The sequence below is a fragment of the Chiloscyllium plagiosum genome, unplaced genomic scaffold (genome assembly GCF_037043375.1).
Source record: "Chiloscyllium plagiosum isolate Xiang-an unplaced genomic scaffold, Cpla_swu_hap1 HiC_scaffold_17, whole genome shotgun sequence".
NCBI lineage: Eukaryota > Metazoa > Chordata > Chondrichthyes > Orectolobiformes > Hemiscylliidae > Chiloscyllium > Chiloscyllium plagiosum.
The window spans coordinates 7,646,309-7,662,414 of NW_028270155.1; the positions used below are offsets into that span (position 1 = coordinate 7,646,309).

At 41.7% G+C, this 16,106-nt stretch overlaps 1 protein-coding gene across 2 annotated transcripts in view; it reads left to right on the plus strand.

The window, feature by feature from the left end:
- The window catches only part of LOC122558218 (cadherin-11), a 243,136-nt gene extending 237,664 nt beyond the window's left edge, over positions 1-5,472 (plus strand). For both annotated transcript variants that reach the window (XM_043706549.2, XM_043706546.2), the window contains exon 13: positions 3,920-5,472. In XM_043706549.2, the coding sequence (XP_043562484.1) occupies positions 3,920-4,413 (494 nt within the window). In that variant the 3' untranslated portion in view covers positions 4,414-5,472. The remainder of the gene's footprint in view (positions 1-3,919) is intronic.
- Positions 5,473-16,106: the final 10,634 nt, after the last annotated feature.

The following is a 16,106-nucleotide window of genomic DNA, read 5'->3' on the forward strand; positions in this document are numbered from 1 at the left end:
TTGTTTGGTGTCAGTCTACCTGGTTCAGGCCCATTTATCAAGTGGCAGCACTTGAGCTGTGAAAAAGCAGATTAAAATTTCTCCAGCCTCTATTCCTCATCAGAAAGGTTTCTAGAATTCTCTGAAATCACTTTCTGATTTGACGCTTTGAAGTGCTCTTTATTTTTAAATTTTAATTTATATTCACTGTTACTTTGTGGCAGCTTGTTGTGAGTAGTTATTGCTTTCCCTTCCACTACCAATCAAATTAAAATCTTATAATTGCGGCTGTAGAATGTCACTCTGTCTCTTTCAATTTTCTTCAAGAAACCAAATGATTTTCCGGAGTAGAATACCAAGAGAGACCAATATAACAGCCAGTCTCAGATTGATAACAAAAAGTAAACATTCTGAAGTGGTTAAAATGCAAACTTTCCAATTGCTGTCACAGTCTCTGATGAATTGGCAGCACTGACAAATGAATATTTGTGATGTGATAACCATTATGGAGACATGACTATCAACAGGCAAAGACTGAGGTCTTAATAATCAAGGATACCTGACATTTAGGAAAGCGAGGGAAGCTAGGAGGGATAGCTGTATTAATTAAGGTTGGCATCACAACGCAGAAGGGTGAGGGAGGGAGAGGCAGCCTTTGTTCCGGAGATCAGGATGTAGAACCATTTTAGTCATTTAGTCTAGTGACAATAAAGTGGCTTGTGGGAGTGGTTCACGGGATCCTAAATAGCAAGCACACTGTAGGATGGTGTGTACAGAAAGAAATAATGGCAGGGGCTGGGGCTATGGTTATGAGGATGGTATGATGATAAGCATGGGTAATTTAACCTACATTAATACTGAATGAATCAAATTGTCAAAAGTAACCTCGATGAAAGTCCAGAGAACATTTCAATAATGTGGTTCCTTGGATCATTCCAAGCATGTTCGAGAGGCACTCAGAGAACAGAGTCTATAGGATATGGTATTTTGCAATAAGATGGCAGTAATAAATAATTTCACAGCAAAGATACAAGGCAGCAGTGACCATAATATAATTGAACATTCTGACAATACAAATTCATATGAGAAAGAAAAATTGTAAGGGAAGACATTTGATTTGGGGTTAATGAAGCAACTTAAATATAGTATCAAAGTGAAAGAAAAAAGTATCGAATTCTACGGTTCAGATGAGTAAAAATCTTGTGGATTTCACTAACTCAGAGTGCAGTAGAGGAAGTCATAGACATATTTCTAATTAGTAAGAGGCTGAAGGTGAAATAAGTCTCCAGAGGCTGGTATTCTGAGACCAAGTCACCCTTATTTAGATGTGGAGAGTCCTTGACACTGATCCAGTTCCCTTAGTGCCACTCTCAGAGTGAATGTCTGTTTATGTCTGTCAGCCAGGGCTCCCTGATTGGATCAGATTAACAGCCCCATCAGGGAACTCATGCTCTATGAGATTCACCTGGCTGACCTCGTTAAAATCACTACAGAGGGGTAACAGAGAGTGGGTGGGAAAGTGGAGTTGAGGCCAAGATAATATCAGCCATGGTTGTATTAATTGGCGGAGCAGGCTTGAGAGCCTGAATGGCCTCGTCCTGCTCCTAGTTCTTATGTTCTTATGGAAGTCAGAAGATTGGAGAGAATGCAATGAACGGCAAAGATGACTAAAAGATTAATGAAAAAGGAAAAGCTACAGCATGAGAAAAAGCTTATTAGAAATATAAAAGAAAGATAGCAAGAGTTTATACGAGTTTTTATAAAGGGAAAGAGTCGTTGAATTAAACGTTGGTCCTCTGGAGAGTAGAAACTGAGGAATTAACCGTGGAAAATAAGCAAATTTTGAAAGAAAAAAAGAGAAAAGAACTTTTTTTACACATTGGCTCCGAATGCACTGCCTGGAAATGTGGTTCAATTGGGACATTCAAGACAGCATTAAATGATTAACAGAATAGAGACAATATGCAGTGGGGGGGTGGGTGGGAAGGGCAAGGGAATGGCTCTAAATCATAACTGCTATGGGATAGCCTGCAGGAACGATGGGCTGAACATTCTGCATCATAACACATCTGTAATTCTGGGATAGGACAGATTAATTGGACAGGATTTTGCAAGTGTCTCCACAGTAGAGAATACAAATAACATCCTGAAAGTAATTGTGAACCTGAAGGTGAAAAATGTAAGGAATTTCAAACAATCACAATCACTGTGGAATGGGACTGAGAAATTCCTGAGAGCAAAAGTCATACTAGCCCCCAGGCCTTGATGAAGGGTCCCGATCTGAAATGTCCACCCTTCTGCTCCTCAGATGCTGCTTGACCTGTTGTCCTTTGTCGGGCTCCACACTTTATTAACTCTTGACAGATTTTGTCTGAGGGACAGTTGGAAAAATCTGCAGCCTATGTTTACTAAACAGTTTCTCATTTCGCACTGCATTTAGGATCCTTAATGTTTGCAGAAACAAAAACGAAAATTGCTGGAAAAGCTCAGCGAGTCTGGCAGCATCTGTGGAGAGAAAGTAGAGTTAACTGCATTCTGAGGACGGGTCACTGGACCCAAAACATTAACTCTCATTTCTCTCCACAGATGCTGCCAGACCTGATTACCTTTCCTGGCAAATTCTGTTTTTGCTTCTGATTTTTAAGACACGATCTGGTTAGGTTTTGGAATGTACTGTCTAGATTGACAGATTCCTTAGGCAAGCTCAAAAGAGAAATTGGCCCACCAGCTGAAGGAGAGAAATTGTGCGGTTCTGGGAAAGTGCCAGGGAGTGGGTCTAACTGGATTGTTTTTCGGAACTGTGGGTGGAGATTGGATGGGCTTCTGTACCTTTTGACCATGGAAGATTATTAGAGAGCATGCAGGGTTGAGGTTAAAATCAGATCAGCCGTCATTTTATTGAGTGGGGAATCAGACTCAAAGAGCCAAGTGGCCTTTGCTTGTCCCTTGTTCATACTGTTCTCTGATCCATCACCTGAACATTGTATGGCACATTGCCAGGGCTAAGAACTCCAGTCAGCCAATAATCTTCAGATCTCCTGCACGATATTTAATCACTCAGGAATTTTGGTGATGGTGGTGGCAGCAGGTGTGGGACTGGGGACAGTCAGGGATGGCTGTTTCCATTTTATTTAGCTCCCAGATTTCATAATCTCTTTTGTTTTTACCTCTCCCAGGAGCTGAAATGGTTTTGGGATCAGGTGACTGTGTATGTTGTTTACAAAGTACAGTAACAGAGACTTGGAGAAATCTTACTGTGCAGGTGCAGACCAACTAACCCCTTTGTGTTTAAGCTGGGTCTCCAAACTAGCATTATGACCTCATACCATTCTCATGCCTTTTCCCAGTAGCACTGCACATTGTTTCCATATAAATACTCCTCGTTTACCCTCGTGAACACCTTGATTTGACCTGCATCCACCTTATTTCTCGGCAGTGTATTCCATACACTAATCACTCACTGAGTGGAACAATGAACACAATGCAGACTCATATCAGATGTAATTTATGAAAGGAAAGCCTTCCACCATTATTTTCCCCCCTCTTTGATATATTGAGACAAAGATTTAGACTGGCTCCACCAAGACAGTCTATACAGCCTCAAACACTCATAACTGTCTTAACTCACCTGGAAAAATTAAAATACTTTCTGGTTTCAAATATAAACCTGGATTAATTGAAGTTGTCCTATTAGGGTGAACTTATGTAATGGAAAAGTTTGAAATGATAACATGACATACAATTGCAATGTTGGGGAACCTGTGAACCCATTACTTAGACTGCTTGACTGTTCAAGTGGAAGAGTCTTCAGTTTGTTGACTGTGCACGCCCCTGGGTTTGCTACGTTGAGGACCTTTGTGAGAGATCAGCCGCTGAAGGTTCTTCTGTGAGTTAATCCTTTTCCAATCGCTAACCTGCCTGTGTTTTCTGCCTCCCTCAGTGATCGTGGTTCTGTTTGTGACGTTGAGACATCAGAAGAAGGAGCCCTTGATCGTGTTTGAGGAGGAGGATGTGCGTGAGAACATTATCAGCTATGACGATGAAGGAGGAGGGGAGGAGGACACTGAAGCCTTTGATATCGCAACACTGCAGAACCCGGATGGTCTGAATGGCTTCTTGCCCAGGAAGGACATCAAGCCTGAGCTCCAGTACATGCCCAGGCAAGGCTTCTGCACGGCCCCCAACAGTGTGGACGTCGACGACTTCATCAAAGCCAGGCTGCAGGAAACTGACTGCGACCCCACCGCCCCTCCCTACGATTCCATCCAGATCTACGGTTATGAGGGGAGGGACTCAGTGGCTGGATCCCTCAGCTCTCTGGAATCGGCCACCACTGATTCTGACCTGGACTATGATTACCTCAACAGCTGGGGACCTCGGTTCAAGAGACTGGCAGAGCTGTACGGATCGAAAGAAACCTGTGAAGAATCTTAACACCTAACAGAGCAGCCTGGCCTTAAAATTCTACATCAACCTTTCGAGAGATGGAATGCTGGACTGAAACTTTGGTGGGATTGGACAGATTTACATTCTTTTTTTATTTTCATTTTTCTCCTTCCCCTTTTTTTTAATATATATATATATTATATGCTCAATTATATTGAGTGCAGGAACTGACATTAATGACATTCCTTTAACTGTTGAAAGACGATATTGTTTGTCAAAGGTGGATAACTGTGAAATGGGCTCATCCAACACCAAGTCATTGCTGTTTTCCACATCCTACTGCCTCGTTCTCTCGCTCAACGTCACATCCAAAACAAATCGAGAGAGAGAGAGAAGGAGAGAAGCCAAACCTGGCTGGCCTTCGTCACGATTTCCCTGCAATGGTTTCAGAACAAAAAGCTGGGACAAAGAAGTGATTTAAACTGTAAGATAAAGCTTTAAAGGAATAATGAGAAGTGAAAATCAAATCAACATTACATTTTCGGGCAATCAGTGTGGGAGGAGGAGGACCAAGATCATTTTGGCAGTTCTTTGTGACTTCCAAGACACAACACATGCCATCAGGCCGATGGACAACAAGACAGTCTGAATATTGAGCCTTAAATATTGAATTTAGTTGCTGACTACACCTTTTAAATTTGTGACAATATTCTCTGTGGTACAACTTGCAGTGATGCTGAGAGGTACAAAGGGGTGATGTACAGAACTCATCTGTCTTTGCAAGTCTGAAAGAACAAGACCTTATTCCTGTTTAAATCTTGTAAACCATTTTTTTTTTGCTTTAAGTATTGTGTTTAATATGTGTCAGGCACTGACCTGTCCCATCACAGTGAGAGATGCCTGATTTCTATGTCATTTCTATGTGTCGATTTGTACAATCTTAAAAGTTCTTATTTTAGTAAAAAAAATTACATGAAGTCTCAATAATATGACATGCAACAAAATGTTAAGGCATCACTATTCTATTTTATGGACATTGTACTGTTGCTTTATTATTGTGCTTCAGGCAGAGAAGCCGGACTTTACAATAAAAGAATTTTTCTACAAGTTGTGGTCAACTCTGCAGAGTTCTCTGTTTGTATGTTAGGCTTGAATTGAGTTGAATTTATTGTCACGTGTACCAAGGCACAGTGAAAAGCTTTGTCTTGTGAGCAATACAGGCAGATCACAGAGTTGAGTAGCATAGATAAGTACATAATAGGTAAACAGTGGCAAAAACAAAAGCACAGTTACAGGTGAATGCTAAGAGTTTGTGAGTCCATTCAGTGTTCTATCAGTCGGATAGAAACTATTTTGAAACTGACTGGTGTGTGTGTTCAGGCTTCTGTACCTTCTCCCCGATGGTAGAGGTTGTAGAAAAACATTGTCAGGGTGGAATGGATCTTTGAGAATGCTGGCGGCCTTTCCTTGACAGTGGGCCTGGTAGATGGATTCTAGAGATAGGAGGTTGGCCTTTGTGATTGTCCAGGCCAAGTTCACCACTCTCTGTAACTGTTTCCAATCTTGAATGGAGGTTTTGAGATGCTCTAACTTGGCAACCATCCCACCTCAGAGAATTCACAATGGGGGTCTGAAGGTTCAGTCAGGAGCACCTTCCTTGTTGAGTCATGAGGTTGTAGGTTCAATTCCCACTCTGCTGCGATATTTTTGAGTGCAATTTGAACACATGTCCAATACGCCTTTTTGGAATGATTATAAAGGGTGCTTGGCATTATTTAAAGCTTCGGGTTCTGCCCAGGGTCTGAGGTCCATAGTCATTATTGTCCTGCTATTATGACAAACTGCTTATTGCCTTTCCTACATTATGACAGTGACTACATTGCAACGTATTTTGGCTGGAACAGGTTGGAACATTGTGAAGACAATAAATTGTTGATTGAAATACCAACAGCTTTTTTCTGACCATATATGAAAATGATATCATAGAATCCCAACAATGTGGAAACAGGCCATTTGGCCCAACAAGTCAACACTGATCCTCCAAAGAGCATCCCACCCATTCCCACCCCCTAACATATCCCTGTAATCGTGGCTAATCCACCCTAACCTGTACATGTTTGCACTGTGGGTCGAAACTGGAGCACCTGGAAGAAACCCAGGCAGATACAGAATGTGCAAACTCCCACACTCGCCCAAGGGTGGAATTGAACCCAGGTCCCTGGTGCTGTGAGGCAGCAGTGCTAACCACTGAGGGATGAGGGGTTTCAGTTATGTCAGCAATTTGAAAATGTTGGAATGTTCTCCTTGGACGTGAGAAGATTGAGATGAAATCTGATCGAGGTGTTTAAAATCATAAAAAGTCTGAACAGAGTAAATTGGGAAAATTTGTTTCCACCAGTGACATTCAAACCCATGTGTCCGAGAACATTAGTCTAGGAGTTCCCATCCAGGCACATTATCAGGAACAAGAGGGAATAGTTTTAGTATGGTAGGTTAAAGAAGTCATGGAGACGGGAGGGAAAAGCTTTCTCGTGCAGCAATATTGTTCTCAAGATGTGGAACCCACTGCCTGAGAGTTTTGTGGAGGCAGATTCAATCAGTTTCAAGAGACGATTGGATTATTATGTGTACAGGAAGAATGTGAAGGGGAGAAGGCAGGGAAGTTACATTTGGGGGAGTCAGCAGAGGAAGGATGGGTCAAACTGTGTCCTTTTGTGCTGTTGCAATTTTTTGATGCCATCATCTGCCATTCATGAAGTTGTTCCATCAGGATATCCTAGAATGAAAGATGAGATGCCCATCTTCTCACACTTGGAAGGGTGGAACCTCATTCATCATCCCAAAACGAACCAGTGAGAAGTTGTAAAGTAGGATGGCTAATTTCACACAGCAAACAATAATATGGTGGGGCAATTGGTTTAGAAACATAGAAGATAGGAGCAGGAGTAAGCCATTCATCTCTTCGAGCTTGCACCGCCCTTCATTATGTTCATCAATGCAGTCCCCTGTTCCTGCTTTCTCCCGACACCCTTTGAACCCTTCAGCCCTAAGAGTCATATCTAATTCCTTCTTGAAAACGTCCAGTGTTTGTCCCTCAACCACAGTCTGTGGCAGTGAACTCCACAGGCTCACAATTCTCTGTGATGGCATTTCTTCTCATCTCAGTTGTTACCACACAGGTTAAAGCCCTCTTCTAATTTAACCAAACACATAGAAAAGCTCGCTTCATAATCTGTTAAAGTATGAATGACAGAGAATTCCCCAAATTCCAACATTTAAAGAAAAATACCAATTTTATTCTTTAACTCTAAAAGTGAACATTAAACAACAACTATTTACAACTCTAACTCTCCTTTCTCTTAAAGGTTTGTTATCTACCTCCAACTCTACAACAATATACTGATCCAATAAAAGCCCTATTAAAACTATATCAACTTAATTTTCAAAACCACAAAGTAGCTGTCATTGGTGTCTGTCTCCCTCTGGCTGAAGATCTCCCTGGGTCATCTTGGGTCTTTTGCTGCAAAGATGTTTCATAGGACAAAGGTACCTTTGATAGTGTTTGGAATGATAGTCTCTCAATGGCAGTTTACTCTCTCTCTGGTTAACTCTCAAAATGCCAGCTACTTTATACGCCAAATATCAGATCGTCTCAATGGTTAGATGTTGTCAAAATTGCAAAATTTAAATTCAATTGGGTTTTAGTATTCTGGGGCATAATTTAAACTGGTTAAATTCAAATGGTGGTCAAAACAATTGAGATATCTAGTTTACAGCCAAATATTACATATTTTCATTGATTGGCTGGGAATTTTCATCCATTTGGTCTTCGAGGTGATTCATCAGGGAAGTACAGAGAAGGGATAATGGACCCTTTAAAAGGTGACTCTCAGTTTGATTAGCTGCTCCAGTCTGCCATTGTAGCTTAGGCATTCTGAAGAATAAATGGACAATTGTTTTTCAAGTTGATGGCATGTTATCTCACCAATTTATCAAAGTAATTTCAGTACCACAGTCCACAACATGCTCCCCTCCCCACTCCAAACCACTCTCTCTGATACACCATATATTAAATAGTTTTTTGTTAAGCTGGAGATTGGTAGATCCCTGTTAGTCAAAGGAATCAGAGGTTAATTGGGGCAGATGCAAATGTGGAATTCAAAGCACATTTAAATCAACCACCATTTTATTGAGCGAAGGAGCACGTTTGAGGGGTCAAATAGCCAAATTCTGTTCCTGATTTGTATGTACCTATGAACTAATCTTATTCCATCCTCTAAGGCCCACAGCCAACATGGCTGCTCCTTTCAAGTATTGTTGACATTTAACAAGTTGCGGAATTGAATTCAGTAAATCTCACCAATCATGAGTCGTGAAAGGTGCAGACTGTTATGAAAATGTGACTGGTTCATTGATATCTTCAGGGAAGGAATGCCTGACAACCTCTCTCCATCTGCTTTATAGACCAAAATGTCAGCCATGGCTCATTCAGTGGCTCTCTGGCCCTCGCTATATTCTGTGTTGTACTAAGACAGTGCTGCATTGTCAGAGTTGCTCCTTTTGACCTATACTGGCAAACCGTCAGATAGATGTAAAAGATCTTTTGGAAGTACTTCAAACAGCAGGGAGTTTTCCAAAGTCTTAGCCAATATTTATCCCTCAATCAGCAATGCAAAAACAATTTTGTTCTTATTGTTTGTGGGATCTTGCCGTTTATAGCTTGGCTACTTTGTTGTAGTAGCAATTGCACTTCAAAAGCACCTCACTGGCTGGAATGTCCTGGGGTTGTGAAACAGACTCCCAGTTTCTTATGTTACAGGCGCTAGCATGAGTATTGCCCCACCAGATGCAGATATCCTGTTGAGGGGTAAAATCACACCAAAAAAAGCCTCCAACCTAGTATTGAGGTGTTAGCACATTAGAGAAGCTGGCTACTTCAAAAGATTGAGGCTTTATTTCTTGTTGTTCTCTAATACAGGTCAACTATTGGCAAAAACTACCACTGGCAAATCACGTCTACATCTCTGGTAAGCACCAGAGTCATCCAAAGCTTGCACTAACATCTGCCTCTCCCCCATCTTCCACCAGCCCAGTTCAGCTGATGTGGGTTTGGAAGTTTTGGATATTGAATCTGGGTTCATTGATCACTTCAAGGATATGTCCTGGCGATGTTGTTTTCTAATTCATTCATGGGATATGGGCATTGCTGGCTGGTCCAGCATTTATTGCCCATCCTTGGAGTTGCTTGCTGGGTCATTTCAGAGGGAATTAATGACCTTGCTAAGGGTCCAAAATCACATGGAGCCTGGATTTCCTTCTTTAAAGGATATTAGTGATCCAGATGAGTTTTTTATACAACAATAGTCAGTGGTTACATGGTCACCATTAGGGCTGGCTTTTGATTCCAATTTCACCATCAGCATGGTATGGTCTAACCTCCTGTCCCTAGGACTTTACATGCAGATTATTAGCCCAGTAACATTACCATAACACTACTGCCTCCCCATTGCTGTTAACTGAGGAAGGTATTGGTCTTGGTGGTTCACAATGGAAGGACTATCAGACATTTAGTCCACACTGATGGTGGATCTCCAATCTTGGCCAGGAGAAGCCTCCTACAGATGTAGCCTGAGGGAAATCTGGGTGCCACAAATAACACAGAACTTTGTGCAGCTGATGGATGAGTCCACCAAGCCTCGAATCCTGCCATTGCTTTGATACTTGAGATAATAGCTTCCCCAATGGAATGTTTGGTGTCATGGAGACCAGACCCACCATACACTCGATACGTGTGAAGATCTGTACATGTCGTTCTGCTATAACGCGCATTACGTTAATGCAAATTTGCTGTAATGTGATTAGGGGACGTTGTTTGTAATACCAGCACTTCCAAAGCATATGTTGGCTGTAACGCGATTACGTCGTCAACACTTAGAGCGCTGTTGCCAAAGAATGCAACCATCATGTTATAGAAGAACTGCCTGTATAGGGGTGATTGGCTGTATCTTTTCCCTAGGATGGGGGATTTCAAGACGAGGGGGTATATTTTTAAGGTGAGAGGCGAAAGATTTAAAAAGGACATGAGGGGCAACGTTTTTACACAGAGAGTGGCTCATGAGTAGAAGGAACTTTCAGAGGATGTGGTTGATGCAGGTACAGTTGTAATGTTTAAAAGAGGGAGAGATATGGAGGGATATGGGGCAGGCGCAGGAAGGTGGGGTTAGTTTGGTTTGGGATTATGGTTGACATGGATTGAACATTGGACCGAAGGGGCTGACTGCATTTCATCAGTCTGGACATGAGCCCACCAAAGCAGTAGCTAAACAAGGGGGTAACTGAACTTGCTGCATATCTCTGCAGGTGCCTTTTCTCCTCAGGAATACAGGTAAGTACCTGTGTTTTATTTATTGTAGGGATATGGACATCATTGGTTGGGCCAGCATTTACTACCCATCCTTACTTTCCCTGGAGAAGGTGGTGATGAGCTACCTTCTTGAATTACTGCTGTCCTCGAGATGTAAGAACACCTACAATACTGTTACGGAGGGAACGTTTGGATTTTGACCCAGCATCAGTAAAGGAATGGTGATATATTTCCAAGTCAGGATGGTGTGTGACTTGGAGGGGAACTTGCACCTCCATGTGTCTGCTGCTGCCTTTATCATTGTGAGGAAGGAGACCAACCAGCTACCCTGGGGATGCCCTCTCAAGGCATTTCCAGAGTGAATTGGTACTTCCTGCTGATAGCCCCAGAATGTCCAATAGGTAAGGTTGAGGTAGCTCCTGTGCAGGAGACTCTCAATAGGCTGGTGTTCACAGGGCCTTAACCCACTAGTGGATGCGCACCAAAATCATTGGAAATAATAGGGCATCACTCTCAATATTTGAATTTAAAATCATAGAGTCCCTACAGTGTGGAAACAGGCCATTTGGCCAAATAGTCCACACAGATCCTCCAACGAGTAATCCACGCAGACTGATTTCCCTATCCTATTTTATTACATTTACCCCTGACTAATGCACCTAACCAACACATCCCTGGACACTATGGGCAATTTAGCATGGCCAATTCAGCTACCCTGGGCATCTTTGGATTGTGGGAGGAAACTGGAGCACCCAGAGGAAACCCACACAGACACGGGGAGAATGTGCAAGCTCCACACAGACAGTTGCCAGAGGCTGGAATCGAACCCAGCTCTGCTAACCACTGAACCACCGTGCCACCCATAGCCACCATGCCGCCCATACATTTAGAGATGGGAGATGGCTGTACTGGGCTAGTGCCACTGGACTAATAAACTCAGGGCCCAGGCTAATGCTCTGGAGGAAATAGGGTCAAAAAAAAAGTTTTGTCATTTACATATGAAAGAGGTGAAATTATCATGGTATTCTAACAGATGAAAGACTCAACAAACAATCAAGGTATTTTTCAATGTATAATTTCAATTATGTCACACTCTAAACTTTTGCTGTAAATTCTGTGTCTTACAATTGTGTCCTCCAAAACCACCTGATGAAGGAGCGGCGCTCCGAAAGCTAGTGCTTCCAATTGGACTATAACCTGGTGTTGGGTGATTTTTAACTTTGTTAATCATAGTTTCTTTGTGCTTGTTGCCTCATGGTGAGGGGTATCCCCAGTCACCCACTGAGTCAGGTCTTTTCCAAAGAAGGTTTCCTGTTCGGCCAGGTCTTGTCTGAACAGAGTGGTTTTCTCAGTCACACACTGGAAGTTCTCAATCAGCTTCAAAATCAATGCCAATCAAGCTGAGGGGCAGGTGAACTCTGTTATAGCAGCTCATTTGTGTCATAATGGCCTCTGATACTCATTCATTGAAATCCCTTAAGAACAAATTATTGAAGGAAAGGTCAAAAGGTTTCATGGTCACCAGATGAATATGGATGAGCTATTCATTCATTCGGAATCACCAACAGTCCTCAGCCATCATCACAGCATCCATCAGTGCCTGACACCGCGTCCATGTCCTGCCTTCACAGTGCTACTGTGATAATATTCAGGTTTCTATAAAAGTAGATCTACACTTGGAGTATAGTAGCCCCTTGATTCTATTCAGTGCACAGGAACAGGAGTAGGCCATTCAGCCCATTTAGCCTGTTCTGCCACTAAATGAGATCAAGGCTGATCTGTGGCTTAAAGCCATATACCTACCTTTGTCCCATATCCCTTACCGTTGTTTAACACAAATGTATCTATGTCAGATTTAAAATTAACTGATCTTACACCTATCATTTGTTTGTGAGAGTTCTAAAAATCTCCCACCGTTTGTGTGTGTAGAAGTGCTTCCTAACATCTCTCCTGTCTGGTCCTAATTCTCAGACTATACTCCTCGTTCTAGAGTCTCCAACCGGTGGAAATAATTTATTTTTATCTACCCTGATCCTTTTCTGTTAATATCTTGAAGAATTTGATCAGATCAGCCCTTAAATTTGTAAACTCCAGTCAAAACAGGCCTAACTTGTACAATCTCTTCTCTCTGAAGTCCAAGTATCAACCAATGTTGTACTCCCCCCAAGGCCAATCTATCCTTCCTAAGGTGTGGTGTCCAGAACTGCTCACATTGCCCCGAGTGGGGCCGTACCAGGGTTTTATATAAATGCAGCATAACTTCTGTGTCTTTATATTCCAGCCCTCATCCATTCCACTTGCCTTCTTGTTTCAGCCAGTCAGTTAGATCGTGGCTGATCTGAAACTCACCCTCATCTCCGTGTCTATGTCCCATAACCCTTCGTATCCATAACTACTAAAAAACATATCACAATTGATTTTGAAAGCTGCAATTAACTCTCAGCTTCCACAACAATATGAGGAAGTGAGCTCCTCACTTCTATGACACTTTGTGTGTAAAGGTGCTTTCTGATTCCCCTCCTGAGGCAAATGTAAAATGTTATTTATTGATTTCCCCCTTAACTGGAGAATGTTGTTTCTTCATTTCTCGTCTTTGCAACATTTCAAGCTCCTCAATCAAATCACAGTGCAATCACCTGTACCAGAGGATTCGAGGAGCCCGGTGTTCCCATTGTCTGCAGTTGAAGACAGATTCGGTAAGAATGGCTCCAAGTATGAGAATCGTCAGTTATGAGGACAGATTGAAGAAGTTAAGACTGCTTTCCTCAAAGAGAAGAAGGCTGAGAGGAGATTTGATAGAGGTTTTCAAACTTATGAGCGGGCTGCACAGAGTTGGTGGGAGAAGCTCTCCCCACTCATAAAAAGAACAAGAATGAGAGAGAATAGATTTAAAGTGATCTGCAAAAGATTTGAAGATGACGTGAGGAAAAGCAATGAGTAGTTAGGGTCTGGAATACACTGCCTGGAGACAGGTTCAACTGAGGAAAACATTGGATGATTATTTGGATTAAAATAGTGAGCAAGGGTTTGGTGAGAGAGCAGGAGGATGGCACTGGGAAATGGTTTGAAGAACCAGTGCAGGAACGATGGGCTGAATGGCCGTATTCTGTACCATAGCACTCTGTGATTCTGTGATTACCCCAGAAGATATATATCTTAATTTCTCCTCTTAATATTTTGAGTGAAGTCATAAATAGCATGAAATGTCATTTGGGTAAGTAGAATGAGTAGAGGGAATATAAATAGCACAATTCTAAAGTGGAATGAAACAGAGACAGACCAGTGGAGAGGGGTAAATTGCGAATGTCTTTGAAGGTGGCAAGAATAATTAAGGAAACTTTTAATTAGACAAACTAAATGACCCTTAGTTTTATTCTTCAAGGAACAAAACAGAAACGCAAGGGAACATTATTCATATATTATCACATGCTGGTTAGGTCGCAACTGGAGGGTTGAGGTCAAGTCAGGATGCCACACTTTCAGAAGTATGTCAAGAATATCATTAGACAGGCCATGAAAGAGAATTGTCGGAGTTGTGCTGGGTGGGAGAGACTTCAGTTAAGTGTTAAAATGGGATATGTTTTCTATTTCTTGAGCAAGTTAACAAACGAGTTGAGAAAGTTGATGGAAATCCTGACTGGTTTTGTCGGTGTGAGTCAGGAGAACATTGATGCTGATGGTTCGATCCATCACCAGGTGTCATGGGTGAAAGAATGAGAGGCAGGATGAAGAGTTAAGGATATCTATGGCACATGAGGGACTTGGAAAGTGATGCTTTGAAAGGTAGTGGCAGTTGATTCAATCACAATCTCCAAAAATAAACTGGATCAAGCCATGATAAATGAGAACATTGACAAGGGTGAGTTAAAAGAACCAGAGATTGGTTCTAATCAGGTACTAGATGGACCAAATGGACTCCCTCCAAACAGTATCATTTACAAGTCCAATATTTTACAAATGTGTTCTTTCCAAAATGCTTTAGCTTCACTGGAAATGCCAAGCAAATGTATTGAAATGATTTACTCTTATTTCCCATGTTCCTGCTTGCTTGAGAAAGTTCTCCATCTTCTTTATTAAAGACAGTAAGCAAAGAGACATGAAGATTCCTGATAGTAATGATCTCTGTGAAATCTCTAGAACAGCATACAATGACACAACCTTCAACCTTCTCAATCTGAGGCAGGATGATCCCCGGTATGGAGGGATTGTCTTCTGAAAAAAGACTAAACAGGTTGAGACTCTACTCAGTGGAGTTTAGCAGAACGAGAGGTAATCTCATTGAAACAGATTCTCGAAGGAGAGAGAAGAATAAATGCAGTTCATTTATTAAGAACATTAACGTGTCATTAATTAGTGTGCAATCATAACCAATAGTCAAATGTTTTATCTATTTTTATTTCATATCTTTATGGGTATAACATATTCAGATATTCTTTGTACCTTCTTCATTTATCATCCCCATTGTCCTTCTATGTTTTAAAATGCAGATTATGGAATATTTTATATCTCAGAGCTATGCAGAAATGATAGACCAGTTCCGATCTATGTGTGAAGAATTTATTAAAGTGCTTTAAGATGTCTACTCCATGCTTAAACCTCTGACATCTACAAACCTCTGCAGTTTGAACTAGTCTTGAAGGACTGAATGGCCTACTCCTGCCCCGCAGTCTGATGTTTGCTTTTCTCTGCTCGACATCCAATATTTACCAATCAAGAGCACAGTGAGCATCAATAGTCAGCAAGCTCACACAGCTAAACAGAGAGCAACTAAACATTACACAGATGAGTCACAATCTAATTGAGAAGTGACCTTACAGACGTTCATAAAATCATGAGGGGTATACATAAGGTGAATAGCAGGTGTCAATTCCCTAGGGTGAGGGATTCAAGACTCGGGAGTATATTTTTAAGGTGAGAAGAGAAAGATATGAAGAGCAATGTTTTTACACAGAGAGTGGTTTGTGTGTGGAATGAACTTCCAGAGGGAGTGGTGGATGTGGGTACAGTTACAACTTTTAAAATGCATTTAGATAAGCACATGAATAAGAAATGTTTGGAAGGATATGGGCTAAGTGCAGGCAGGTGGGACTTGATTAGTTTGGGATTGTGTTCGGCGTGGACTGATTGGACCAAAGGTAAAAACAATGACTGCAGATGCTGGAAACCAGATTCTGGATTAGTAGTGCTGGAAGGGTCTGTTTCCGTGCTGGCAGCATTGAATAACGTCCTCCTGCTCCTGTGGAATTCATTATCAGTTTTTACTTTTCATCGATGAGAGTCACCTGAGTCAGCCCAAACGTAACCTCTGCCTTTTGCAGATTCTGGGAAAAAGTCTCTCTCATGAGCAGAATGTTTATTCATTTTTGTTTTTGTTTTG